Source organism: Argiope bruennichi, chromosome 5 (genome assembly GCF_947563725.1).
Source record: "Argiope bruennichi chromosome 5, qqArgBrue1.1, whole genome shotgun sequence".
NCBI lineage: Eukaryota > Metazoa > Arthropoda > Arachnida > Araneae > Araneidae > Argiope > Argiope bruennichi.
Window position 1 is genome coordinate 31,864,056 of NC_079155.1, and position 27,973 is coordinate 31,892,028.

At 27.7% G+C, this 27,973-nt stretch overlaps 1 protein-coding gene across 1 annotated transcript; it reads left to right on the plus strand.

The window, feature by feature from the left end:
- Window positions 1–2,299: 2,299 nt before the first annotated feature.
- LOC129968225 (uncharacterized) lies at window positions 2,300–27,971 on the plus strand. The gene is made up of 7 exons (XM_056082079.1): window positions 2,300–2,366; window positions 8,995–9,103; window positions 21,112–21,252; window positions 23,712–23,923; window positions 24,222–24,331; window positions 27,229–27,301; window positions 27,957–27,971. Exons 1-7 carry the CDS (start codon window positions 2,349–2,351, stop codon window positions 27,969–27,971), a joined length of 678 nt encoding a protein of 225 aa, XP_055938054.1. The 5' UTR covers window positions 2,300–2,348.
- The last annotated feature ends 2 nt before the right edge of the window (window positions 27,972–27,973 follow it).

Genomic DNA, 27,973 nt, shown 5'->3' on the forward strand with positions numbered 1-27,973 from the left:
CCTTTAATTTGAACTTTTATCTACGTGATGGCAACACATTAATAAAAATCTTCTTTATACATGGATAATATGCTCAAGCAGGTTAAATTTTAGTGTTTTATTTCGTATAAAAATATTGTAGGAAAATATGCATAAAATATTTAAAAATTACTTAAAATAAATAAAAATTTAAAGATAAAAAATTTGGTGTTATTGAAAAAATAATTTTTTGAGTTTTAAGATTATGTCAAAAATTACTTTTGTTCAGCATTATTTTCGGAGCTTATTATTGCAGGGAAAAACCTAGTTAATTAATTAAAATTTCAAAAAAAAAATCGTTCAAAAGTACATATTTTCACAGTCCAAAGTATATATTTACCAAATTTGGTTTTTCTAAGGTAAACGGTCTAGTCTGGAGCGTCAGCATTCATATATTCATCTTTATTACGAATAAAAGTAAATAGAGACAGAGATAATCTATGAAAAGTATGTAGTAAAGAAATAGCTATTTACTTTAATGATCTATAATCCTTTCCTATTTTTATAGTGTTTCTCAAAATGAAATAATCGCAAAATAAATAATCATTTTTCTCTTAAAATTAATTTATATTTGACAACACGATATTCGATGGAAGAATCTGATCATAATAATTTTTGAGAGTCAAATTGAAGGTTTTAGAAAGGTCGAACATATTTTCATATAGGTCGAACAATTGTCATATTTTTTCAATGAAGCCATTTGAATGAATTTTATAACTAAATTTTGGATAGTTTTATCAAAAAAAAAATAGTCAAAACAAAAATTCTTGTAATTCTGTTCCCTAAATGTATATAATCCATTATTTAAAACGTCATTTTATAATAGTTTCCAAGTAGAGAGCATTTGGACTTAGAAGCGCAATTGTACTAAGCACAAGGTACTGTGTACTTTTATGGTAATTGGTGACGATTCTTGATTGGGCAGTTGTAGAGAGCCGCTGAACAAAGATGGAACCGCAGGCAGAACCATTAAAAAGATCATCTAGTTGCCAAATAAATTTGGAACAAATATAAATTTTTCGAATTAAATTAATAAGTTAATATTAACACATTCTCAAGTGTAATTATTAAGTTTCTGTCTGTTTCTTTACTCTCATTCAGTTCATAACATTGAAACACTTCTTAAATAATATTACGTACAATTAAGAATCGTAATAAACAGATAACATCATATACATTTTCACAAAGCCATTAAAAGAAAAAAAAAGACTAAAATAAATCTTTGATATGTTGATTAAATTGAAAATATGCTGAAATGCGAAACTTCATTCATCAAATCATTAAGAAAAGGGACCTCATAACGTGCTCTGCCTTGGACTGCAAATGTCTAAATAGTCACTGATGATAATTGTGATACAAAAACTATACCGCCGAATAAATGATATTAAAGAAAGGGCGATGGAAAAAAATATGAAAACAGATTTGAAAGAGTTAAACAGACCAGACTTTGAATATATATTACATAATTTTTTTTTATTTTGAATTGCAATTTTAAGAATTAAAACGCTAAGCTTACTATTTTAACTACTGTTCATGATTTCTTTGTAACAGTAGTATCGAAAAAAATATTGGAGTTCTACATACTTTAGATTCCGGTGGGAAAAACAAGCAGTGATTTGAATCATTGCATTCCCTTTTTCTATTAATGTTTTTGTTCTTTCCTTTTCTAAAAGAAAAAAATAAATAAATAAAATATGAACATATAGCTTATGATATCTGAATAGTCAAATTATAAAGCACAGTAAATATTTCTTTTCATTTTTTTCATTCGTGAGATTTGGAACACATTCTTATTAAAAGAGAGAAAAAATTATATATCTCTCTTTATTTTTTTTACCCTGTAGAAAAACGGTTTTATCCTATAATACAATCCATATTCGTCAAGATACGTTCTAACAAACCATTGAATCAGATTAAGAAGAGAACAAACTGTAACCTTCTTTTTCTGAATAAAGGTTCTAATTTTTTTTTCGGAAGCGTCTAATACGCACCTTGATAACTGTCCGTCCACCAAGTTTAATTGAATGTTCACCACAGAAGTGGACACAAAAAACCGCCTCTTTGCAAATGTAAATATTGTATTAAGGAGAAAGTCGCTCATTGTACTAGAACAATGACGGCTTTTCCATGCCAGTTGTTCTAATAGGATGAATTGGCGTAAAGAACCGGCAACAAGGCCAGGAAGGTAAGAATGATAACTCGTTTCCAATCAGGCCTCGTCTTCTTCATTCACTTTCGCTAAAGAAGCGCGCCAAGTGCCGGAAGGAAAACCATCCGCGGATGAAAAATCACTTTCGAAAAACGGACTCTAAGAATTCACAGGTTTCTCCATGGGTGCGCAAATCCATGTAAGTAAAGATATTTGGATCAGTTATTTATTTTGCTTGGCTCATTTATTCATTTGTTTTTGAAAATTAACCATTTATAAGACCGTGGGAAATATGATTATCATAAAAATCCTCAACTTTTAAATGCCTATAGTCAGCTAGTCTTATTTAAAGCAATTATTTCGTATTAACTTCAGAAGATTTTTAAAAAGGTTAATTAACTTTTTGACTACATTATGTAATTTCAACAATCAAATTAATGATCAATTAATTATTATTTTGAGTTAGTAATATTTCAATATTTAATGCTGAAACAGTGGCGCATTTCCCACTAAAAGGAGGCCTGGAGCCGCTTGGAGTAAATCAGTTGCCAAATAAGTAAATTTGAAACAATTACAAAATCTATGAATCATAAGGTATTAGTACTACAATGCATGTTTATATTAAATTATTAAATTAAATTCAGAAGTTTGGAATGCATTTGTTCTTTTTATTAATTTTTCCCTTGAAATGAATCCCCTTTATTCTTTAAATTTTACTTATTTTAAGGATTATTGCTATTCAATAATTTTTTCTATTAAATTTACCCAAATTTCAGATTTATTTCTTGTTTACTCTTTTTTTTAAAGATAATAATAGAAAATTTAAAAATAAAAATCATAAAATTTTGCATTTTTTAAAAATTTGATCTCTTAATGTAACGCAAAGATTTTTGCAACAAGAATATAAACAGGGTTTTTTTTTTTTTTTTTGCAATTACATTTATGACACAAATTACTTATTTGATTTTCGAATTAACTTTTTTTGTAAGTCGCTGGCAGAATTTTCGTTTTTTTTTTAAAAAAAATATATATCCACTTATTTTTATTTCTTTCATGGATGCAAGAATCCACTAAGCAGAGAAATCTATTTATAGTATTTACTGTCGTCCATTTAACCCTTTAAAGGGCCATTTTTTTCTAGTCATATTATGTTAAAATATTTTTAGGCTTGAAATTAGAATAAGAAAAGAGATTCATTTAGCTTATTAGATAAATTTAATTTGATTAATTAATTAATTTGGTTAATTAATAATTAAGTAACAAATCAAGACACATCATTTTGTCTGAGATAAAGAACTGAAACATCTAAGTATCTGACTTACTAAAAAAATCTGTCAGAACTTATGCCAACCTATATAATTTCATACAAAGATTGATAAATTTGGTGGGAAGCATACTTCCCACGGCTCTAGAAAGGGTTAAAACAATGTTTGGTGAAACTTTCCCTCAAATTTAGGAAAATACGAACACATCAGCATTATTTTACGCCAATCGGAGAAAATAGGAATTTTAAAAGCTTTTTTGGAAATAAAGCATACAAGAAGAAAAATACTGTCATAAAATCCAGATTAATTAAGGAATCGAAATTTTAAGAATTCTCCCCATTTTAGATTTCCTTGTGACCGAAAACAATTATTTTTCTATATCTCTCTGTCCATGAGCATGATCACCCCAAACCGCATTGAGCCCGAGTACGAAATTTGGTGTCCAAATACCATATTCATAGATTTCTATCAAATTTTGAGCGAAATTCGGCGTAGGAAAGTCTTTCTTATTCTTGTGCATGGGAATACGATAACTCTAAAACGTAAAGGTTTATGTTTATGAAATTTGGCACATAAATGTATCATCAAAATGATAGATTTGCATTACATTTGGACCAAATTCATCAAAGAAGGGACCATCTATCTGCCTTATTCGTATATATATGTGAACGTAATAATAAAAGAAGGCGTTTAAAATGCATACTCAATTTTTTTTTCTCATCATATTACGAAACATAAAACGTGACAAAACTGCGCTACTACAAGTGGACAGAGGGTGGGCTGGAAATCGCTTTTGCTGACATGTATTGATCTTAAAAAAAACTTGCTGTTTACTTCCCTTTCAAAGGGAATGCCGATTTTCACAAGGAGAGTCAAAATGAAGGTGCAATATTGTTTAAAAAACTCAATGGAGAATACTACCCTTTCATAAGAACTGAAATGAAGGTATTATATTGTCTAAGTATACGTGAAACTCGAGGGGTGCTTTCACTATTTTTTTTCTTGAAATCGAAACCGCATACTTGGTGAATATGTGTATCAAATCTTGTTGTGATACAATCTGCATTTATTTCAAAGAAACTATCTTAACACTTCCTTTTTAATCTGAACCTTTTTTATATTATAATACTTCGCTTCCCATGTAATATTTTATCTGATGCATAGTTTAACAAGAAGAAGAAAGTAGAAACCATATAAAATTTTATTATAACGGGAAAATTTCATCTTTATAGTACACAGTGTAGGGAAACTATTATTACAGACAACCATTAGCGTATATCCTGATGATATTTGGTGCAAAAACAAAGCATATGAAATGTTAATGTGAAAATGCTAGGATGCCCACACTAATGCGATTTACCAAGAACAGGGCGTGAAGTCACAGAAAGGAATGTGTAAGTGCCATTACTGTTTTTGTGTTGCATACCAGAAAGCTAACAAAGCTTTGTGAAATATTTTTAATCAAAGCGGGTTCTGTAATTATTTTTGCCAACGGGAACTAAAGAATTTCACAATTTTGGCGTTTAAGACAAATTTGTTTTTCGAGAAATGATAAAGTTCTGAGGAAACTAAAAAGCAGGCATACGAATTTGAATGGAATATTAAAGTTTTAAAGCCTTTGTTTTAGTAATTTTTAATTCATTTATATTTTAATACAATTTTTCAAACACGCTTGATCACCTAAATTTAGTTCGGAAAATTCGAGAAATAGTTTTTAGTCATTTTTTAAATTAAATCTGGTTATTGATCAGCTTTCATGGTAATTTTCAGTTTTGATTCCTATTTATTCCGTTTTCATTTTTTTTTTCGAGATTTTGTGTGCGTCGTAATTTTTTTAACCTATTCCATTATTCTTTGCCAATTTTGTTGCAGCGTGCATTTCTTTCTTTCTTTTTTGGAATTTGTAAATTTCGTAAAATGTTATATATATTCCAATAGGAGATCTTTCATAGCTATTATGTATTCATTATAAATGAAATCTTGCCGAATAAAATTTGTAAAATGTTAAAAAAGGAATACATTAAAATAAGCTGTATTTAATTTAATATACTTCTAATGTCATGTTTAAAGAAGAATTGAATAGTGATAAAACTGTCTGGAATTCAATTATTTTTCTACATGTGTATTTAAAATGTGGGAAATTCACGGCTCGTTCTGTATACATTCATAGTATTATAGCATATATTTATATAATTGAGGATTTATAACTCATATCAGGAAATAAATTAATCCAAATAAAACTTGCTGAAGCAGTATAATAACAGAATACAAATAACCGAATTAATATTATTTAAATTAATGACCTAAGTTCTTCGTCATAATATTTTCAAAAAAAATGTAATTTCTAAATGTTTGTTTTTATGTGTGTTGGCATTTAATGTGTAACTGTTTTTACGGACAACATTTTTCATTTTATCACAGAGTAATTGATTTTAAATATTTTCAAACAATAGAAATTTTAAGGGTTCATTTTGTTCTAACTTTTAAAGTAGAGTATTTGTCTCAATGCATGGTTAAAACACTTTAAAAATCTGAAACTGACTTATCCAGCAGACTGTTTTCTCATTGACTTTCTCATGTACTTCCACAATATAGCTTTTTTTAATGTTTAACTCAGGTTTTATATTATACCGTGTCGTAAAAAAAAGTAATAACGTTTATGTCTTGAATTTATGCTCTTCTATATCTGAAATTTAACAAATTTAAAATTTTAATGTTCAGATCACATAACAAATGACATGTTATGAGGTTGAGAATGTTATTGTTCTGATTTTTTCGCAGTTATATCCAACAAAAAGCAGAATGGTAGACATTCATTTCAAGGAAGATTTTGGTACAAACATATCAAACAAACATATCAAATCCACATATCAAGCCATCATATACCAACTTTCTTTCATCCATCTTAGTCGGTGTGTTCATGAACACACCGACACAGACAAACAGTATTCTAAAATTATTTTTTTTCTAATTTTAATTTTTGATACAGGATTTTAAACGTTTATTTAATATATATAATCATTTACTGACGTCTGTAATGATGGTCGGGATTTAAAAATATCTCTACATCATTACTGAATGCTTAAATTCTAATTTCTGTTCTAGTTCAAGCAACATAGCGAAGTTTTTTATATGTTTAAACTGACTGATTTATTGAAGTGCGAATAAACCTAAGCATGAATAAATAATATTTGTGTTGATTCGTTTATTCTATTTAATTATTCATTCATTAAATGATATTGCTAATAATTTCTTCGATATATATATATATATATATATATATATATATATATATATATATATATATATATATATATATATATATATATATATATATATATATATATATATATATATATATATATATAATTTTGGATTTTATATTTGGAATTACGTTTTATTTCTATTAACAGATCACTATTTGTTTCAGTGCTATAATTACATTCCATTGGAAAGAAACAAAACTTCTAATATTTTTATATATTTACATCAAAAATAGGTTGCAAATAATAATTTCTTTTCTTAACCATTCTAACAATATGCTTGAGATTTTTCATTACAACTTTCGCTAGTTAATCTGTGATAATCAGATCTTAGATATTGTTAACAGGATAGTTATGCACATGTTCTAGTAATAAAATACTGATAATTTTTTTAATGTTATAATTTGCACAATGCGAAAGAAAGGAAAATGTTTTATAAAGTTGCTAACATTTTTCTTCGCATGAGGCCAAGCTGAGTTATAAAAGTTGTTTTACCAAACACAACTTGATAAATTTAAATTATCCTCAAATATTAAAACATTTCATTTTTCCAACTAGATAAGCAACCCTTGTGATTAAAATATTATTATTATTCTCTAGTGTTCTCTAGTGTATAATAAATTGCAAAATTTAAATTCAATGAATTAAAAACAGGATTCCAAGGACAAAGAAGTAACACAGTATTAAGAGAACTTTGAATTTCTGTGTTTTTAAAATAATTTGTAGAACCAAAGCCCGGTTCCTAAATTTTTATTTTATATGTAAACTCACGACCTCTAGATGTGAAAGGTCGCCTTTTTCCCATCATCCCAAATTTTTTCTGAGAAATTTAAAAAATAATCAAAAATATTGTAAATGAGATTATTTAAAAATAATTTTTAAAAAAAGTCCAACCACAACTATTGTATTTACTTCAAAAATTTCTGTTTCATGTGAATGCCTATGACATTTGACTAAGTCGTTCATAGTCGCCTGTTCCCCATCTTTCCATTTTTTTTTTGTTTTTTTTGATAAAAATTTTAAAACCCTTTACTATATATTCTTTACGGGTGAAAAGCACACTAATTTTTATTTCGTTTGCAAAATTATGATCTTAAAATTCATAATTAATGGTCATTTGCCGTTCACTACCTGCGATTTTTGGAAAATGTCATAACATAAAACTTTAGCAGATCCCCCGGTCTCAATAATTTGAACGATTTCGCCACTTTCTACCCATAGCTAATAGTCGAAAGTCTCTATTACTTTTGTGCGATAAAATTTAAAATAACACTTTTATTTATTTCTATAAAATGTAGTTAATCTAAATTGGTTGATGTGATTAAATTAATACTATTAATAAAGTACGAATGGCTGATTGGCGATGGCGACCAGTGCAGGTACTAAAAGTTTATAAAATTATTTGGCTATGAAAGGTAGGGGGAGGGAGTAAAGAGGAATACAAAAACTTATATTTCCTAAGAGTTAAATAAATTCTCATTCACATAAAATTAATATTACTAATAAAAAAAATTCAAACTCAAGATTCTAATACATTTAAGCACCAAAAACGTCCTGATCCGGGAAAAAAACATTTTGGGAATTATATTTTTGTGTCATAATGATAACACAAAGTCCAGTAAGTTTTTTATGTTAATATAAAAAAATATATGTAATATAAAAAAAATGTAGATATGTATTAAATTTCGGATACAAATAGTGAAACTGAAGAAATCCAAAAAATATATAGTATTCGAATTTCTACCCTGCACCGATCATTTAAACACAAAACGTGCAATTTTGCATAAATATACGATCAAATCGAAAAGAAAGCACTCTATCTGGTTTTGTTTGGTATCATAAATTTTTGAAGACGGCTATATATATTTGTTTTTCCAACTGCATTATTGTTGTGTAAGAAAAATAATTATGTTGGTTGCATTTGTAATTATAAGGATAGCGCTATAAAATATCATTTTCTGTACATAGTGGTGGTGTTTTCTTATAAACTTGGTCCTTTCATGCATAAAATTCTAATTTACAATTTTTTTTAAAAAAACTTTATACTAATTATCTATATGCATATTTGAAATCATAAATGATTAGATCAAGTTCTATTAATTATGTTTTATTATGGAAAATTTGTAACACTTAAGTAACACAATATAACTTACAATATTGCTTACTATTATATAATATTTATGATATTGTACTATAGTTTATTTAATATTCGGAATATTATATTATGCCTTACTATATTTTATAGTGTCTGTGTAAGAATTTTGCAAAAAATGAATTTCACATATTTCATCTTTCACAGGATAAGTTCATTCTTCTCTGGTTACTGACCTTTCTTTCCTTGGGCCGGTCCGACATATTTGACTGGAGAGATCACATGGAAGATGCGTTTGCTGATGAAGGCCACACAGGTAGGACATAAAAAGGGCATTTTAATGATGACAGAAATGATTCATAAATTGTAAAAGCAATTAATTCACACATTGCGCGATTCTTTCAACTTCAGTTGTCAGCCATGTAAATTTCAATAAACATGCTAATTATCCATTTCGTAATTGCATTATGCATAGATGTGATCTCAGAATGAATCATAATGATCTGATATTTATTTTAAAGAAAAAATTATAAAAATATGCGAAAGAAGAAATTTAAAATGAAATAATTTTAATTAGCGCACATTGTTATTTATTTTTTATTAGTAAGGACTGAAAACAAACCTCTATAAATGGTGTATTATATGCTATATTTATGTTCTTTATGCAGTATTATTATGTTTATATGCTGTTTCATATATAACATTGGAATTCAACCCAAATAGCAAGAATATCCTTAAAAGTATTTGTTAATCCACTTGACATAAAATAATGAAGAAATTTCAATGTGTGATTGAAAAACGCAATTGTTTCCGTTGTTAGATGTCACCCAAGATTTGGCAAAAATCTGGAGTGTTGGTGCAAATGTCAGATATCAAATTTCATCCATCTAGCTATTCAGATTTTTGAGCTATAATTTCGTAATTAGAAATAAAGCTTTTATAAATTCTTTTTTCTCGTTCAGTAAAATCTAGAACGTATGGATTCATCAAAACCTATATAACAATAAATCTGTATAAAATTGCACTGAGACTTTTATCAAGTATCAATATATTGAGGATAGTTAAGTTGTAAAAAAGTTATTACAAAAGTTGAATTTAGTAAAAGTACATATTCTTGGAAGTCAAAATTTATGATGTTGATACATGCAGATTAAAAATTCTCTTCATATAAATCTTTTTTTTTCTGGAGAATTCGAAAAGAGATGAAGGAGATCACAATGAAAGAATTAACTTCATTATATTACTAGCAGTGACAGCAACAAATTTAGTAATAAAAATTTAATTACAATGTTTTATTTAAGGCTTTTTATAAGAAACGCGACGTTTTATAGCTGCATTGAAATTAGTATCTTTTTACAATGTAATAACATTAATACTATCACGAATAAATTATCAAGACATTTTCTTCGTGTAAATAGTAAAAATGATCTTCACGAAATTTTCTTGCACATTCCCTAATAAATTTCCCCTTCTATTCTTCCCGCAGAAAATTGTAAATATTGGGCAAGGCCGTGGACGTTATGAGAGTTCAAGTTTTTATTTTCATGCATGAGAGTTGTAAGCTACGTAGCATAATAAAGGAAATCGTCACTTGTGTATTAATTGCATGACACTAGGGAACAATGATTGCAAAAGATCGGTCTCCAGCTGAATCTACTGTTGTTCCTGAACCTAACGTGCTAACACAGACAAGTAATCGCTGGCACAGGGACCAGAAAATCGTAATGTATTTTCGTAGTAGGTTTTTTTTCCCTCCAAAAGAAATTAAAATTTGTCAGTAGGCACAAGATCATTCACCAGATTCCGTTTTTGAGTTATCGCCTTTACATACATGAGATAATAATATCGACGGACAGTCAACCCTTTCACAGATTTGGTTCCAAATTTGATATGTATTTACACTTTAGAGAATAAATCTGTGTACTAAATTTTATCCATTTAGATCCTTTTTGGAGTTATCGTGTTTACTTGTACTCAAGACAGCCAGACGGACAGACTTTCTATGATTGGATTTTAGTCAAAATTTGATAAAAAATCTACACATTTCATTTAAAGTCTATATACCAAATTTCATATATCCATCTCAAAGTTATCTTGTTCATAAATAGACACAATTTCAAAAATATGCTTTTTGGATTCTGGAAAGTCGGAAAGTTTGGACATGGGGATTTGTCAAAGCTTTTAGCTCTAATGTTTTGCTGATTACAGTACTTTGAATACTTCATACACAAAAAAGTAGAAAATGAAAAATCTTTCTTAAATCGAAACTTATTCTCTTCCTTTATTATTCAGTTTTTAAAAAAAGTATAAATTTTTCATGTATTAATATGTAATTATTCTACCCGCTTTAATCTTAAGAAATAATTCTGATTGATAGATGTGTAGTTTGTTTTCCTCCACTAGCATTAATCAAAAAAGGACAAATATTAAAACTGAAATCGCCTTTCGTGTAAAAATTTCTATAATCCATCTTTCTGATAGGAGTAATTACATGTATCTAGAATGTTCTCTATAATCCATGCGAACTGAAATATTTATAATTTCTGCCAGAACTCTTTATCTGATTCAATCTCAACAAAATACTCTTTGCCCTTGATGAAAAACATATTATTTCTTTCATATTTCGGAAAAGTAAGCAAAAACGACAATCCGTTTCTTCAAACTTCCTTAGCTTAATCGGAGAAAAATAAAAACGCAGTATTTTACAACTTTTTCGTTTTTGCGATAAATTTTTGAGAGGCCGTGGAACCTTGAACTTGTAAATTACAATGCACATTGCTTGTTTTAAGATGGCGCCTTTCCTTTTCTCATATTGCTATAACGATCCAAGTTCAGCCATGGAATTATTTATTTTTTTTATTAAAATTGATGTGGAATCAAAAGCGTTTTATTTTCATATGATGACTATAATGCATTCATTTTTTAAAACTTAAAGACCCTTGAAATCATGCTTTGGAATTGTCGATGAGTTACTGTATTTTAGACACTAATTATGCGATCAAAAATTTTAAAATTAATTAAATGATTTCTAATGATATTTTTCTTTTATTTTGCACTGGTCATCTTTTTCGATAAGATGATTCCCTAGAAATATTGAGTGCACTTAAAATATTACTTGGTACTCTTGATTTGCTCAATAAATTAATTCCAAGCAATAAGTGATAAAGCAGTGCTATTTTCATAGCCATACACATTTTTATTTATTTATTATTTACTTATGATTAAATATTTGATCAAATTATAAAAATGGTTTTAATTTCATTGCAGCAATGGAAAATATTGTTGAAAATAATCTAAAAGTATATTTTTAAAAAATTGTCAGAATTTGTGAAAAAAAATGCAGAACTAAATTCATGTCATGAAAAAGGACAATTATTTTTTGACAATGATATTTTCGTATACTTTATACAAAAATATTTTCGTATACTTTATACAAAAAATATTTTCGTATATTTTATACAATAATATTTTTGTATATTTTATGCAATAGTATTTTGTATATAAAAATTATTTTTATGCAATAATTAAAAAAAAAGAAAGTTTTTGAAAGTTATCACGATAAAATGCCAAAATTGCGCTTAATTTTTAGCTAATTAAAATTCTAATTTTAATTAAAAAATGTGTGCCTTCCCACCCAAGTATATTTGAGCTTAATTAGATAAGTAGTTATAGATCAGGTTGTTAGCTTATGAAAGCAAGCGAACTTGCATTATTTATTCTTACTACAGATTTAAAAAAATGAAATATAACTGAATTTCCTTTCATGTTAGCAATAACCAGATAAGTAATGAATTGATTAAAATATATTAAAATTTATATTGGCATTTTATTCAATGAATATAAAAAAATTATAGAATGGTAGGTATTATATTAAGATAGCGAATTTCAAATTATAATGTATCAGTATTTGTTAAACATATACTTCGTTGTGAATGGTTACTATATTTTGTATACATAAAGTAAATTTAAGCATTCATTAAAAATACCTTATTCAAGAGTTTTTCATATAGTTCTGGCTAATATTTAATCTCATATTAATTTAAAAAGAATGAAATGAACATTGTAACTGACCGTTCGATTCAAAATTTGACACTGACCTTCTAATTATCTTTAAAGATCATGTACTAAAATTCATATTTTGCATTTTAGGATTATCGCGTTCACTTGCACACAGATAGACATATAGACAATAGGCTCTGATGATGGATTAGATACAAAATCTAACAAAGCCAGTTACAAAAACTATTTGCAAAATTTCGTTATTACAACCCGTTTCGGTTTTGAGTTATCATTGTTCACGACACTGATACATTGAAAACAGATTGACACTTTTTTTTCCGCCAAAGTAATGAATTATGATCAAACTGATGTCACTAAATTAAATAACTTCTGAGCATGGAATATCTTCAGACAATTATCAAAATTATAGAAATAAAATCGCGTAATTTATTTTTTTTTAAATTATTACTTTACAGTAAATTTTTGATTTTAAATCCTTAAAATCTCGAAATTAAAAATACAATAGATGGAATTGAGATTTTTTTAGCAATAAAACGAATTTCCATTTCTCTCTAAGAATCCAATTACTAAGCATTCCTATGTATCGTAAATATTTTATTTGTTGATGAAGCGTTTTTGTAGATGTCCTGAGCTCTCAACCCAACAGCAGATTGATATTTAAAAGATGTGTATTTTAATAACTTCTTACATATACTTTGTCAAATATTACCAGCATTTTTACAATGTATTTTTAGGGGAGATAATTAAATATGGCTCTCTAATTTTTATAAATTAACTGACAAAAATTATCATCAGTTAAATAAGTATCTGTACCGTCGCTCTTCTAAAAAGAGATAGAATTGTCATTTGTATAAAGCAAATATATTTTTTAAATCATCGGTAGTGATTTTTCATTTCGTAATAATATGCAGAAAGTTGCCTTTCTCTAATTACCCCCTACCTTTTTTACAGAATTTAAAAATCAAGAAAAAAGACTGTTCAAATGCTTCACTGTTGTGACCAAATTCCATTGTTGCTTCGCAGTGTGAAATTTGTAAACTTATAGGTACTTCATAGATATAATAATAATTTGATTTACAAATAACAACTATTCCACAAGTATCTTAATTATTCTATGAACTTTTAGTTAATTTGGTAAGCAGATTTAACATCTAAGGTGTAGATCATACCGGTTTTGAACCAAATCCATTTTAAAAGGTTAACTGCTTATCGGTCTGTATTTCCATATGCATGTAATAGCAATGGCTTAAATAAATGAAATTTATTATGTGATTTTGTGACTATAATTGCTATATTATGTCCAATTTTGACTTTAATCAGTCCAAAATATGCATTCGGTTAAGTACTTGTGTAACCGCATTCCAGCGATTTATCACCAAAAATATCCTCAAAGATCGCATACTAATAGCCAATGGCATACTGTTAATAATACACAAGTATCAATTTCCTTTTCTTTACTATGAAGCATACCGCTCTCACGCGCGGAAATCTGAAAATAAGTGTGAGCACTCATGGGATTCACGGTTTTGCTCAAGTTCCACAATTTAATGTGAGTATTAGGAGTGGGATAACACATTTATAAAAGAGCATAAGAGTACATTTTTGGGAGACATCCCGCACTGTTTTTTACTCATCTGCAGAGGTTTCATGTTTATATTTAAGGAATTAATGAAAAAAAAACCCCAAATATAATGCTAGAGAGCAAATAATTTTATTGATAACAGGTGCAAAATTCTATTCGAGAGGGTTCTTTTTTCTCTGAATATAAAATGTTGCAGACATATTCTGAAATGTTCAAAGACGACTCCCCAGTTCCAATCGCCAATTAACGCTATTTTTGTCGAACAATCAAGTCCCAACATTATTATTTGCTAAATCTAGCACTTCTATAAGATTACATTGTTGAAATATTTCTTATATTATTCAGATACTTCCAACGGCTTTTTAATTAATCTCAAAGATCTTTTACAAGGCAAAGAAAAATTATTCAAAACCACCACGCTCATGATTCTTTTCTCCTTATCAAAAGCACTTCTTCAATTGTTCCGTTACTATCTCACCTTGATAGTCGTCCATTTCCGACCTTTGACATTGAACGTCAGAAAAGATCTTTTCTTTTCTCTTAAAAACCCTTCATCTCTATTTCTCTCCGATGCACTTTTCGTCGATGACGTTCACTTCACTGCTGTTATCATCCTCTGCATGCCAACCTTGAGCCGATTCCGATCCCGTTAGTCCACCAGCTATCCATTCCGGCATCACGTCAGCGATCACTTCTCAAATGGGTCACTTGTAAGCAACGACCTTTAAGGTTGAAAAACATCGGGTCACGGTTTTATACGCACTGAGGAATGCTTTATGGGAAGATGTTTGTAAGGAATGAATTCTCCGTCCCCCAAGAGAAGAGATGGCATGCACTAGAAAAAAATTAAGGGTAGAAAGGGATTTTTCCCATTTTGCAATAACCAGAAATGCAGCATCGAATGGTGTCTTGGCCCCACTTAACGGAACTTGTTGGTTGGGTGGATAAGTGATTATCTGGTCAGATTTTTTTCATGACCCCTGCTTTAAGTGGATAAACAGTCTTAGACAAAACTTGAAGTAGTTTTGCATACTGGAAGGCAGAAAAAATAAATTAGGTTTCTACGAAGTGATTAAGTAATGAAAATAGCCGCTGGCGTAAGGTTCGTTGTAATGAATAAAATTATCTATGATACTTGTTTAGAATCAATGTTGAAATATTGAGTTTTCTTGAGAATTCGCTCTTAAAATAAATTAAAATGAATTATATTCTCAACAAAAATGCTGCTGTGAGTGATTCTCTCAGGGTTTTTAAAGATTATTAAAAAGTCGATGGATACTTTTGAAATAGAAATATTTCAATTAGAATTTTAAAAAAATACTACAAAATAAATACGACCAAATTTTTTCCCGCAGAAAATTTTGCTTATTTTTGACCAATATTCGCTTAGTAAAAAAATAGATAGCAGTCTGCTATAAATTTTCAGGTATACTTTATCTTAAGAACATCCTTTATAGAAGATAGTAAATTGCTAGTTATCCTGTATGATACGCAGCGAAACATTCTAGATTTTAATCAGTAGAAATTTTCTATTGATTAAAATTTGTTCCTAAAAATATCCACAATAGTTCTTTTCATTGATGTACTGATATTACTGTTTCTTAATTATACATTTTTGTTATTTTCTGATGATAATATTGGGAGCAACTGTAAAAAAATTGTTAAAATTAAAAAAATAACTTCCAATTTAATACAATCATTTAAATTATCATAATCATTTATTTTCAGAATTTTTAAAAAATTGTAGCCATAGTAGCATGCACATAAATAAATGTATTTAATATTTTCAACACTACAACTAGCCTACACGCAAGCAAATAAATATAATAGCTAAAAAATCTTTGAAATATTTTTCTGGACATGAAGAGCAACACTATTCTATTTTATAAAATGTACAAAATTTTATGAATTTTATGATTAGTAAAATATAATTTTTTTTTAGTAAATAGGATTTTTTAGCAGTTTTGTAGTATAATAAAGAAAAGAAAATTTATATTTAGAAAAAAAATTGTATTTCTTAATTTTATTGGTATTTTTTCAAAAAAGTTATGTTTTTTAGTTAAATTATTCACATGTGCTTCGATTGACATAAACACACAGAGATAAAGTCTTAAAAAGGATTTTTTATGGAAGAAATGTTGAAAACAAAGAGAATCATCAAAATTTCGAAATGCATGTTTTGACAAAACACTTTTTGCTCATTTTATTAATTTGCTTACATTATGTTGACAATTGTGCACATGTATGCCATTCAATTTTTTTTCTTCCTTTTTTTGGTAAATGAGATCTAAATTTTTTTATCAGTTTTCTGCTAACAGTATGATAGTTCATGCCCCAGAGAAGTGGTTCATATTATTTATTTCTTTAATAACCCAAAGTGAAAGAAATAAGAAAATTCTTTTCATGTTCCCTTTAAGAAAAAAAATGATGTCTAATTCATTTACACATAAACCGTAGATTGTCTGTTCTGAATCTGGGTGACTTCTTTACAAATCATTTAACCTTCTCACTGGATATTTTTTTAAATCACTATTTAGATGCAATGTTTGCAAATATGCTCAAATATTTTTCAAACCAAGTGAACTGATGTAATATGTTACACAATAATAATATGATATAATAAAAATCTGTCATCTTAAATATAAATACTCTAAACTGCGAAAAACGCGGGTTACAATAGAAAATGGACCGATTGCCAACACGTGGAAATGGTGGGATAAGCAACTGGAGGCTTAAGAAATAGTTGTGTTATATCAAAATAGAAAGTGAACTAAATCAAACTTTAGCCCATTTATTTATGTTTGTAATAGGGTAGTGCTTATAGCCTGGATAATAAGTCTTAAATTATGATATTCGAAAATTCGACATGCAAAAATCTTGCAAAACACTCTTCAGGCCACACTGCTGGACTAAGATACAAGAGTTGACTCATTGTTATTGCTTGAGTAGTAGATGCTCAATAAGAGAGTGTTTTCAAAATTTTAATAAGTTTCTTAAATAAAAATTAATCGAAATTTTTTTGTTTTTTTCTCAACAATTTTGGAGAATACAGCCACACTATATCTATCTTTACGCATTTTTAATTTCAAACCAGTACAACTAGCCCTATTCTAAACTTTTTCACATACTTTTTAATCAAAACATTTCCTCCCTCCATATAAAATTTTGGTCCTTGGACAAAATCATGAATGTCACGAGTACTCAGATTTTCATTTTCAAAGTCCTGTTCAGTTCTGTCTTTTGTAGAATAGAACAAAAAATAGGGACAACATTTTGAACTTTTTTTTCGAACCGAATGAAGCCAAAAGTGTATACACGGCTGTAATTTCAGTAACGAGATTATACCAGATTTCATTTATAACTCACTACACTTTTGAGTTAACTCGTTCGTGCATGTGAAAGTACAGACGAATTCGACTGTACTTTCGACCCCTTGTCAAATATGATTTAAAATTTGATATGTATTTACAATTTAGATGCAAAATTCGTGTTCCAAATTTTATCCATCTAGCTTCTTAGGATTTGCATGTATTCACCTGTATTTGGGGAAATACAGATCCATAGCTTGCGCAGAATCATACTTCCTGTCAATGGATCTCGCTCAAAATTTGACAAAAATCTACAATTATGGTATTGAAATCATGTACCAACTTTCGTTCGTTCAAATTAAAAATATTTTTGAGTTACTTTTTTCACAAACAGAAAACTTTAGATACTATCACACATAATTTTTTTAAATTTTTTTTCCCTCAACCTCAGGAATGTCTGGAAATTCGTCAAAATCCCGATTTTGAATTTTTTTTCTTTACATACTATGTATTCTAAAAGATCAATAATAGGCTTTCAGTAATACCCCTTTTATATTTCAATACTGTAATATAATTAATATTCCAAACTATTAAAATTTCAAATAACAGCGCAATTATTATTGCGAAAGATTTTTGAAAATATTTTAATTTATATTACACTGTACTTTTGAATGTTTGCAACAAATATATATAATAACTGAGTTGATATTAAATACATTCTACACACGCATTTTATTGTTGCTATAATTACGAGTAAATTATAAAAATTATATAAAGGCAGGCAAATTATGTCCAAAACATTATCATGTTTCGATCTGGAAGTTCGAATATCCTTTAGGGTTTTTTTTCCTTTCCTTTTCATTTTCTAAAAAGGACTTGCCAATGCAGTTTTTCCTTTCCATCCTTTTCATTTTCTAGAAAGGTCTTATTAATGCAGTGATTTAAAGGCACCCCCTTGAGATCAGTACTTTTAGTCTCCAGCCGTTTTACATTAACCAAAACTATGTGTTTACCTGCGCATGTTCTCCTATTTTCTTTCACACTGTAGCTACTAAATTTTTAAATGCCTATATTTCGTCACCCAGAATTATGCCCGCCATTTAATAATGAGCTGTTTATTCTGCGATGACGCACGAGCTAAACAAAAACACCGTGGAAACAGAATATTTTTATAGGAAGTCATTGACCATCTGCATCATTACTTGCTTTCAAAATTACAGGAAGTTAAGGGTGGGGAAAAAAAGGAACAAGAGATGAAAGAGGGAGTAGCATTAAATTTCACTGTGCTGGTTGTGGATTTGATAATTGGAATTACTGGGCGTTCATAAATTAGGTTTCAAAAGAAAGCATGATGACATACATCGGAAACTTGCTGATCAAGAATGGTTTATCTTATCACATTCGTATTTGTCAATTTTTGGTAAAATTTTCATATGAAATGTGATATTTTAATAGCAGTTACTTTATATGATCACAAAATGAGAATTCTCCCTTCTGGTCATTTTTGAAACTCAAGAATTTTCATTACCTGATGCAGATGAGGAAACTTCAACATTTTCTTTGTTTGACTCCTTAACTAATTTTTAAAACATCAATATGTATTATGCTTTTTTTTTTCCTAAAATTCACACATTTAATTGCATTTTGTTTGTAATCATAATCTTTTTATTAAAAAAATTTAGGAAAAGGGAAGGAAAAAAAAGAACGTTTTACTGCTTTTTTAAGCTGGAAGAAAGGGGTGGTTGGTGGGTGCCATATAATACAAATGAAATCTTATTATAGGTAAATATTTTTAAATTCATGAAACTGTTTAAGACTACCACAAAATTGCAAGTTTCTTAGATAAAGTTGAAATGGAATAAAGAATACTCTTTTGTAAAATTCGTAATTTTGGATCGAAAAAGATTTAAACAGAGACAAAAATAAGAATGTTGAGTCTAAAACTTTGGAACTTGATTTCCAAACGTACTCTAGAGTCTATTGCTAGTACATTTTCCAGCAAACATTTTTAATTTAGTGACGTAACTGACTCGAATCTGATTAATAATTTTTACGATTTTTTTTTCACAGCTAATGTCTGAAATGGTACATAACAATAACAAGTAAGCAGTTTTGCAAAATACTAATTAAAGAATGTTTAAGTAAGGTTTCTCAAAAAAAAAAATGTACCGTAATCATTTTATAAAAATGAAATCTTCGTCATTCCACAACATTTATCACTTCAATAAAAATGAATAATTCCGTGTTGAACAAAGATTATTTGCTAAAAGAAACTTCACTTTACTTCATCTGACACCGTTTTTGTTCTTCTTATAACCTTCGATATGCAGTGTATTCTGCAAGTTCAAGGTTTCACGATCTTTCAGAAATTTTTCCGCAGAAAAGAAGATATTGCGTTATTCTCTCTCCGGGGGTGCAAGAAAGTTTTAAGGAAATAATTATAATTTTGATTACATTTTCGCAGTATATTTGAAATGATATGTTTTTCATCAAGGGCGAAGATTCTATTAGATTGAGGAGATCTAACTGAAATTATAAGTATATTTCCGATCGAATGATAAACCTTTTACATGTGTATATTTATTCCTGTCAAAAAGAAGGATTAAAGAATTTTTACTCGCAAATTTCTTTTAATTTTATAATTTATTCTGTCTTGTTTAACACTTCATGTGGGAAGAAACTAAATAAATGCCAACCAGAACCACATCTGAAGATTAAGACAGATAATCATAATCATATATTAAAACATGAATATTTTATTCTTTTTAACAGTGGAAGAGAAGGGATTTCGTCATAAAATGATTTTTAATTTTTTTAACATTAAAAAGGATTGTGCAAATACGTCTTGAGGAAAATTTTAAGCTGCATGCATATTTATTCGTGATATTATTAGATCAACTACAAATGCAATAAAGCAAAAAGAATTTTATTTCATCTTTGCTAACTATCTTATAAAAAATCTGAATTATTCATTAATTTTTTTAAAAATATAATAGATAAATATTATATACTTGTGATAAATATATATATATATTTACATATATACGGATTGAATACATACATGCACAATTGATTGTTGATTTAAAATAATTTCTTAAGGAAATTATAAATATAAAATTATGCATAAAAGATTTAATTTTAAATTATATCCAACTAATATTTCCGGAGAACGAAAAGGTTGCTAAAATTGGCTATTACAAAATAAACAACATAAAAACCATATTAAAAAGAATTGTATTCTTTTTATGAATTTTATTATCACTTTGCTAGTGTTTGAAATATTACTTATCAATAAATCGGCAATTGCCTGAAAAATATAATATGTAGGATGTTTAAGAAAATATTTTTCATAAAAAATTGCAGAGAATCAAATTAAATTCTTCATAGGTACGTTAATTATATATTCCTTTTTAGATGGAACATGCAAACGAAATTTCAACGACAAAATCATTTTTTGTCGTTACCACGCAGAAGATAATAAATCTTTATCCACTTGGCAGCCTTGTTTATGCACCCACATTCTCATCACAGCTGAGCTGCATGAACGAAAAATTAGTAAGTATTATCAAATGCAAATCAATATTTTACCAATGGCTTTTAATATATAAATAAACATAGATTGATAAAAAAAATGAAACATTACCATGCCAATACAAACTATGGATTAATTAATAATTTTGAAATTAGTACTCTTCTTAACAATAATGCCTTTATTGCACTTTTCAGCCAAAAAATAAATTATCATTAGTCATAAAATAGAAATGATAGAATATTTATTTGACTGAAAAAAGCTGATGTTAATTCTCTGATCATTATTTAATTTTTATGAAAGTAAGTAAAATCTTGGCAGAAAAATACAATAAAAAAAAGAAATAGTAAAGAAAGAAAAAAAATAGAAGATATAAATAAAAGAAAATACGATTCAATAATTTGCAATTTGTTTGAAATATATGATAAATAAGTATAGATTTAATAAAAAAAGATTACAATATCAGTAAAAAATTTAGAATTAAGAACCGGCACAAAACACAAAAGAGATGCGAGAGAGAGATACCAACACTTCAATTTTTACATATTTATCACCCGATTGATTAAAACATTTATCAGACAGTAGAACTAACGCGTTCACATCAAATTAGTAGAAACCATACATGATATTTGCCTGCAATTAATATTATTCTTGATAAATGCTTCTTCATTTTTGGAAAAAGAAAAAATCCTTAGAAGACAAATAAGGGATACATGGGGAGTAATAACACACAACTCCCTTGAAATTTTTGGACTTTGGCGGGGAATTGCAAAAGAAAAGAATGACACCATAATTTCCAACTATTTATTACATGTTTATCTTAAATGCCAAGGATATGACAACGAATTTTATATGCAAAAGTATTCTTAATCCACATTAAAGCATGTTATAGGATGAGACACCAATTTTCAATGAATCTCAGCATTACAATTGCTACAACTCGGTTGAAATCAATGCCCTATGTAAACAACTACACTGGTACAACTAGCGCCATCTGACTCCTCTGACATTTCGCTCCAAAATGTTTTGTTTTTGAGTAATATTTTTTACAACTTTTATTAATGGTATTCTTAAACTTGATTCATATTTTGTTTTTAACTTTAAATATAGCTCAGTTGTAAGGTACTGTTGATGGCAGAATATTTTCTTAAGCATATTTGCTTAGTTAATTAATTATGATTTCGAGCACCGATTAAATAGAAGAAAAAAACTGAAAACTTTGTATCTATTTAGATAACAGCATATAAATTTTTGGACGTGCATTACATAAATAAAGACGATACGGTGGTGGAAAAAAATAAATGAAAAGAGTGTTAGTTTTCCCGTATCTCTTTCAAGGCACGCACTTTGTCAAAAAGATAGTGCAGTGAAGCGAAAATTCAGCGAATAACACTAAGAAATCTTATAGCATCTCCTAAATTATCAGTTACGGGTCAGTTGTAATAAGAAATGCCCTCCAAGCTAAAATAACATCTTTTCTGATGTATAGCTAAAACTAAGAGTTTGAAACGGTTAACTAATATCTCTGAAGAAACCAGTGAATTGAGACCATATCTGATAACTTGGGGCTAAGACTGCTTTAATACTACATCATAGAATATTTGGAAAAAAGTCCAAAACACAAATCGAAATATTAAGGAAAATACTGTGATTTTCAAATCGATTTCCAGTAGAAAATGATTACGGTTTTATCTTTATGTTACTCACTATCTTCACATTATAGATATTTTTAATCAAAATTAGAAATATATCTCAAACTTTTGATAAAAACTTTTTTAATAATGAAAATAAATATTTTATAACAATTATAACAAATAAAAATGATGCGATCAAAATCAAATATACTTATCCATATTCAAAAAGTTCATAAGAAAATGCAGAAATGTTAATTCATATTTATTCTATTCTGCATTTATTTAGTTCATATTCACACGAATATCCAAGCTAGTATTCTAATAAAATTCTTCTAAAAAATTAATTTTAATAGCCATAGCTGTTGCCATTCTAAAAACGACAAATATAAAAACAAATTATCGATTCACATATTAAAGCAAACGATAATTTCATCACCTTTTTATTTAAAAAAAAGGAAGAAAAACAAAGACTTTCAAATGCAAAAGCACAAAAATTAAAGTAAAATAAATGCCATTCTACTAAAATCAATTCATACTCAAGTGATTTTTTTCAAGAACACTACGCCAATTTGTTTTCGGAATCTTTTGAGCACTTTCATTAGCTATATTCAGTATTACGTCAGAACCTAATGGAAGGCAGTGTTCAGTTAGATAATAGATGATAAGCTTAATTTGTTTATCATATAGAATGAATTTATTCTATTGTAAATTTAAAAGTTTTAGACAGGTCATAATATTTTTAAAAGAATTCCTTAGTAAACTGGAAAAATCTTAAAGAATTATTATTTAATTTCATATAAATGAAGATGTTATTTCTGTATTTATAATGAACTCTACTTTTGTATTTCCAGACGTACCTCATTTAATAACATCTACGGACCGAGATCAGAAAATTATTGCTTCCATTTCTGTTGACGGAAATGACAAATTAAATGCATCAAGTGACTTTCAACAACTTCTTTCAGTCTTATTAGATTCACCAATAAATGGAATAGATATCCGCTTAGAAAACTCAGCACTTGAGGATGGTGCTTTTAAAAGCAAGATATTTAAATATATTCAGGTATATAAACCGATTTAAATTTAGAATTTTTATGTGTTTTATAAATAATGTTTTATGTCTTCTATCTTTTTTATTTTATATAATAATGATTATTTTAATTTCTAATCATGCATAAACTATAAGAATATAATCTTACAGTACTAGCCACCATTGGCGACCAACTTGCTCGAATAGATTATTGACTTTTTTAAACTATCAAATTATTCACATAGAATATATATATATAAAACTGAAAGAAAATAAATAAAAATTTGCAATGCATACTGTGCATTTCAGATTCATACTTTCTTTTTTACAGGACATTGTTTCTCTTTTAAGAACCGAAGCTAAATTTCAAATTCTCACTATAACCATGACAAGAAATATGTTAACATTTTTGCATGATCTCCAGTTCCTGAAAATTGCAAGGTAATAATATTTATTTTCACAATGAATTAACTATAAGATTAAAATCATATATATTTTAAAAAAATTTAGACAGTAGATCTTTAAATTTAAATTTTACTTGAAAAAATATGGGCAAAATATTAAATTCAAAATACTTTTTTACGACTTTTGCAAATTCAAACAGTTTTAATAATGGTCTACTTTCAATTTTATTATTATCATTATTATTTTCAATTCAAACTCTTTTTTTTATTACAAACTACCATGATAGAACATAAAAGTTTTTACTGTTATTTACTATGAAAATTCATAATTTCAGTGATTCTGGTACATTTTCCATGAAATTTCCTTATATATAATTTGAAACGCTTTTTAAATGCTATTTTAAAATAAGTAATTCTCATTGGATTAACTTGTTTCTTCCTTCAATACGCCCTACCAACAATGGCGAGGATTATCGGAATGGAAATTGCTAAATTAGAAATTGTTTGTGCAATCGTTAGTGAAAAAAATAGATTCAATTTCGTCCCAGAGATGGCTGTTATAGCTCAAATTTCACGTCTGCCTTTGCTACTGAATTTAGAAAAAAAGAGAGTAAGTCAGTTTGACTCTACGCTTCAGCTCGTTTTCGTTCAGGGATTTGTAAGATGTAATAAGTGTCAGTATTTTCAAGGAATTCCTTGGAATAATTTTCTAGAAATATTTTACATCTTTTCTTTATAATTTGAAAGAAAACAGGCAATAATTATTAAAATTCATAGAACGGTACATATAAGATCTATTTTCGGCTTAATTGTGTGCGAAAAAATTGGGGGGGGGAAATGAAAAAAACTTGTCAGAATTTTTGCAATGATTTGGATTTTTTTGATTTGTTCACTAGTAGGTACAACCTTAAATAAGCTATTAAATCAACTACTTCAAATCAGAATACAGATTATTGATCCATTGTTCTAATTTTAAAAAACTGCTATTCCTCTGTGTTCTAATTTAGAATAAAATAGCTTGATTTATCCAATTTTTACTTTATTTATAAGTGAAGATCAGAATCATGTATTTTTATTCAAATTAATAAATAATAAATAGTTCATAATAAGGAAATTAATTTTATTTAGTTTTAACAAATTGCGCTTTCAAACTTCTACTACACATAGTATCATGTTATTTTAAGAAAGAATATGAATTCATTATTGTCTTTTCTTTAAATATTATTAAGTTTCATTATATGTAAGTTCGTTCTAATATTAGTACCATCATAAAAATATCAAATCTGCGGAATTAATTGAAACAGATCAGATTTCTGATTCTTTGAGCCCATCTTTCACACGTATATACATGTATTGTCAGTTAAATCATTTTAAGGAATGTGCATTAAAGAATATAGAATTGTGAAGCTTTGTTTTATTTTCTAAATTAGTAAGTACTATTTCTCACTCACCACCTACTATTTTGCATTTTCATTTCGATTACTTCTATAAAAATATCAAAAAATATGAAAATATATAAAATATGTAAAATAATATATATATATAAAATTTTTTATTTTAAACATAAAAACTGGGCATATTTTTACTTCAAAGAAAGGCATGGCATCAAATTTTCTCTCATTACATTCCACTAGCCCATATTTTCCCGAAAAGTTTTTTATTAATTATTAAAGCTTCGATAGCTCATAATTTCAATTCAAAAAGCTTATTTATTTATAAAATTAAGTAAATAATAAAATTTCTAATTTTGAAGGATGTTATCAATAATAATTCCATATTTACTATCAGTTGTCACTCTAATATTAACATAAAAATTGTAGTCTAATATATTGAGTTTGTTTATTTTTCTTATATATTGAAAAAAATTTAATAAAGGTTCCTATTTGAAACTGCGGGACGTGATGCCTCTTCTTGGAGATATTGGATGATTGGATTTAATTATAATCATTGAAGGAAAAAAAATCACTTGTCAAAAATCGGTTTTGCAAAATGGAAATATTTCACAAGAAACTAAGCTGGAAATTAAACGCTGTTATTTATTTTTTTAATTCAATTAAAATACATCAAGAATTTTTTTATTAATCTGAACCCTTAAAAATATGACACTGTGCAAACTCGGAAAATTCTTCTTGGATTTCTACTAGTAGAAGGCTGATACTTACTTCAGTTTAAATAGAAGGTTTCTGCGCTCTGTTTAGGTTTTTAAAATCCAACTTTTAAAGGAAATATTTACAAAATTTCATCCCTATATGATTGAAATGATTGATTATTATTTCAGTAATCAAAGCTATTCTTATTTTTTCAAAGAAACAACAATCATTGCAGAAAATATTTTTAAAGATTTATTAAAAACCTTTTCCTTTTATGTACTAATTTTTTGCATAAATCCTTCCATATTATCTCTTAGAATAAAAATATTGCAGGTTTTCCCCCAAGCGAACTATTAAAATTTTTTAATTTATAGAAATGTATTCGATTACTTTCATATTTTCACTGTCTCAAAACTTTCATATTAAGAGACCAAATTAAACAGGGTTCACATGAGGCCAATTATTGCGAGCAATGGAAGGTCACGCCTACTTCAGGAAGATCACGTGCCTGCAATGGGACAATGGCAAATACTTGTCCCGATGAGACAACCATCTGCCATTGTCCCGTTTCGATCACGTGCTATTCTTGAGGAAGGGTGGCCTTTCATTGCGCACAATAGGTGGCCTCGTGTGAACGCTGCTTTAGAATCGCGATCTAAAGTTTCATAAATCCTGTACTCTAGAATTAAATTATTATACCTAATCTGAAGTAAGGGTTTTGTTGTATCTCGGTCAGCTGATTGGGTTACTTTCAAATAAACTTTTAAAATTGCATGTACATTTAGAAGAATAATTTGAGTTTGTAAGAAATGAAATTAATTATAGCTTTCATCTCTATTTTTAGCCATTTCGATTTTCTAAGCTTTGTACCTCCATTGTCACATCCCGTTTCAGGAGGATTTGAGGAGGAATATTTTGTGAGTATTCTTCATATCAAAATAACATTAGCTATTTTTATCATGATATTTTAATACAATTGCTTAAGTTCAGCTGTATTTCAATGATGATAGTATCTGATAGCGGTTTATTGCTATTTCAAAATTAAATATTAAAAAGTTTTTAAAATATTTTTGAAAATTTTTTTTAGTTTATACTAAAATTTAATTAATTTTGTGTCGTAATTTTGAATATTTTTATTTTTTAAACAGAAGTAGCAAGAATATAGTTTTACTGGTTCAATGTACTTTTTGCTTTTTAAACATCGATATGTATGCACAAAAGCTATACATAATTTTATATTATATTTCTTTAAATAAAGATCTTTTTCTGTGCATAGAAATTTTGTTCAATCATTACATTATTAAGCATAAAATTCTGAAAAAAACTTTTCTATGTAAAAAATGCAATAAATCTGGCTTTTTTATTTTATAACTTCATTTTGTAAATTCTACACACATAATAATAAATGTTTTTTTTTCTAAGAAATTTAGATGACAAATTTAATTATAAATGTTTTAAGTTGTCTTTTGAATTCAGTTATTTTACTTCCATTCACATGAAGACATTAAAAGAGCTCTTAGACAAAATAAAATTTTGTAATGTTTTTCTTAATTGCGCTGAATGTCTTTCTAGACTGATATCGTCTAATT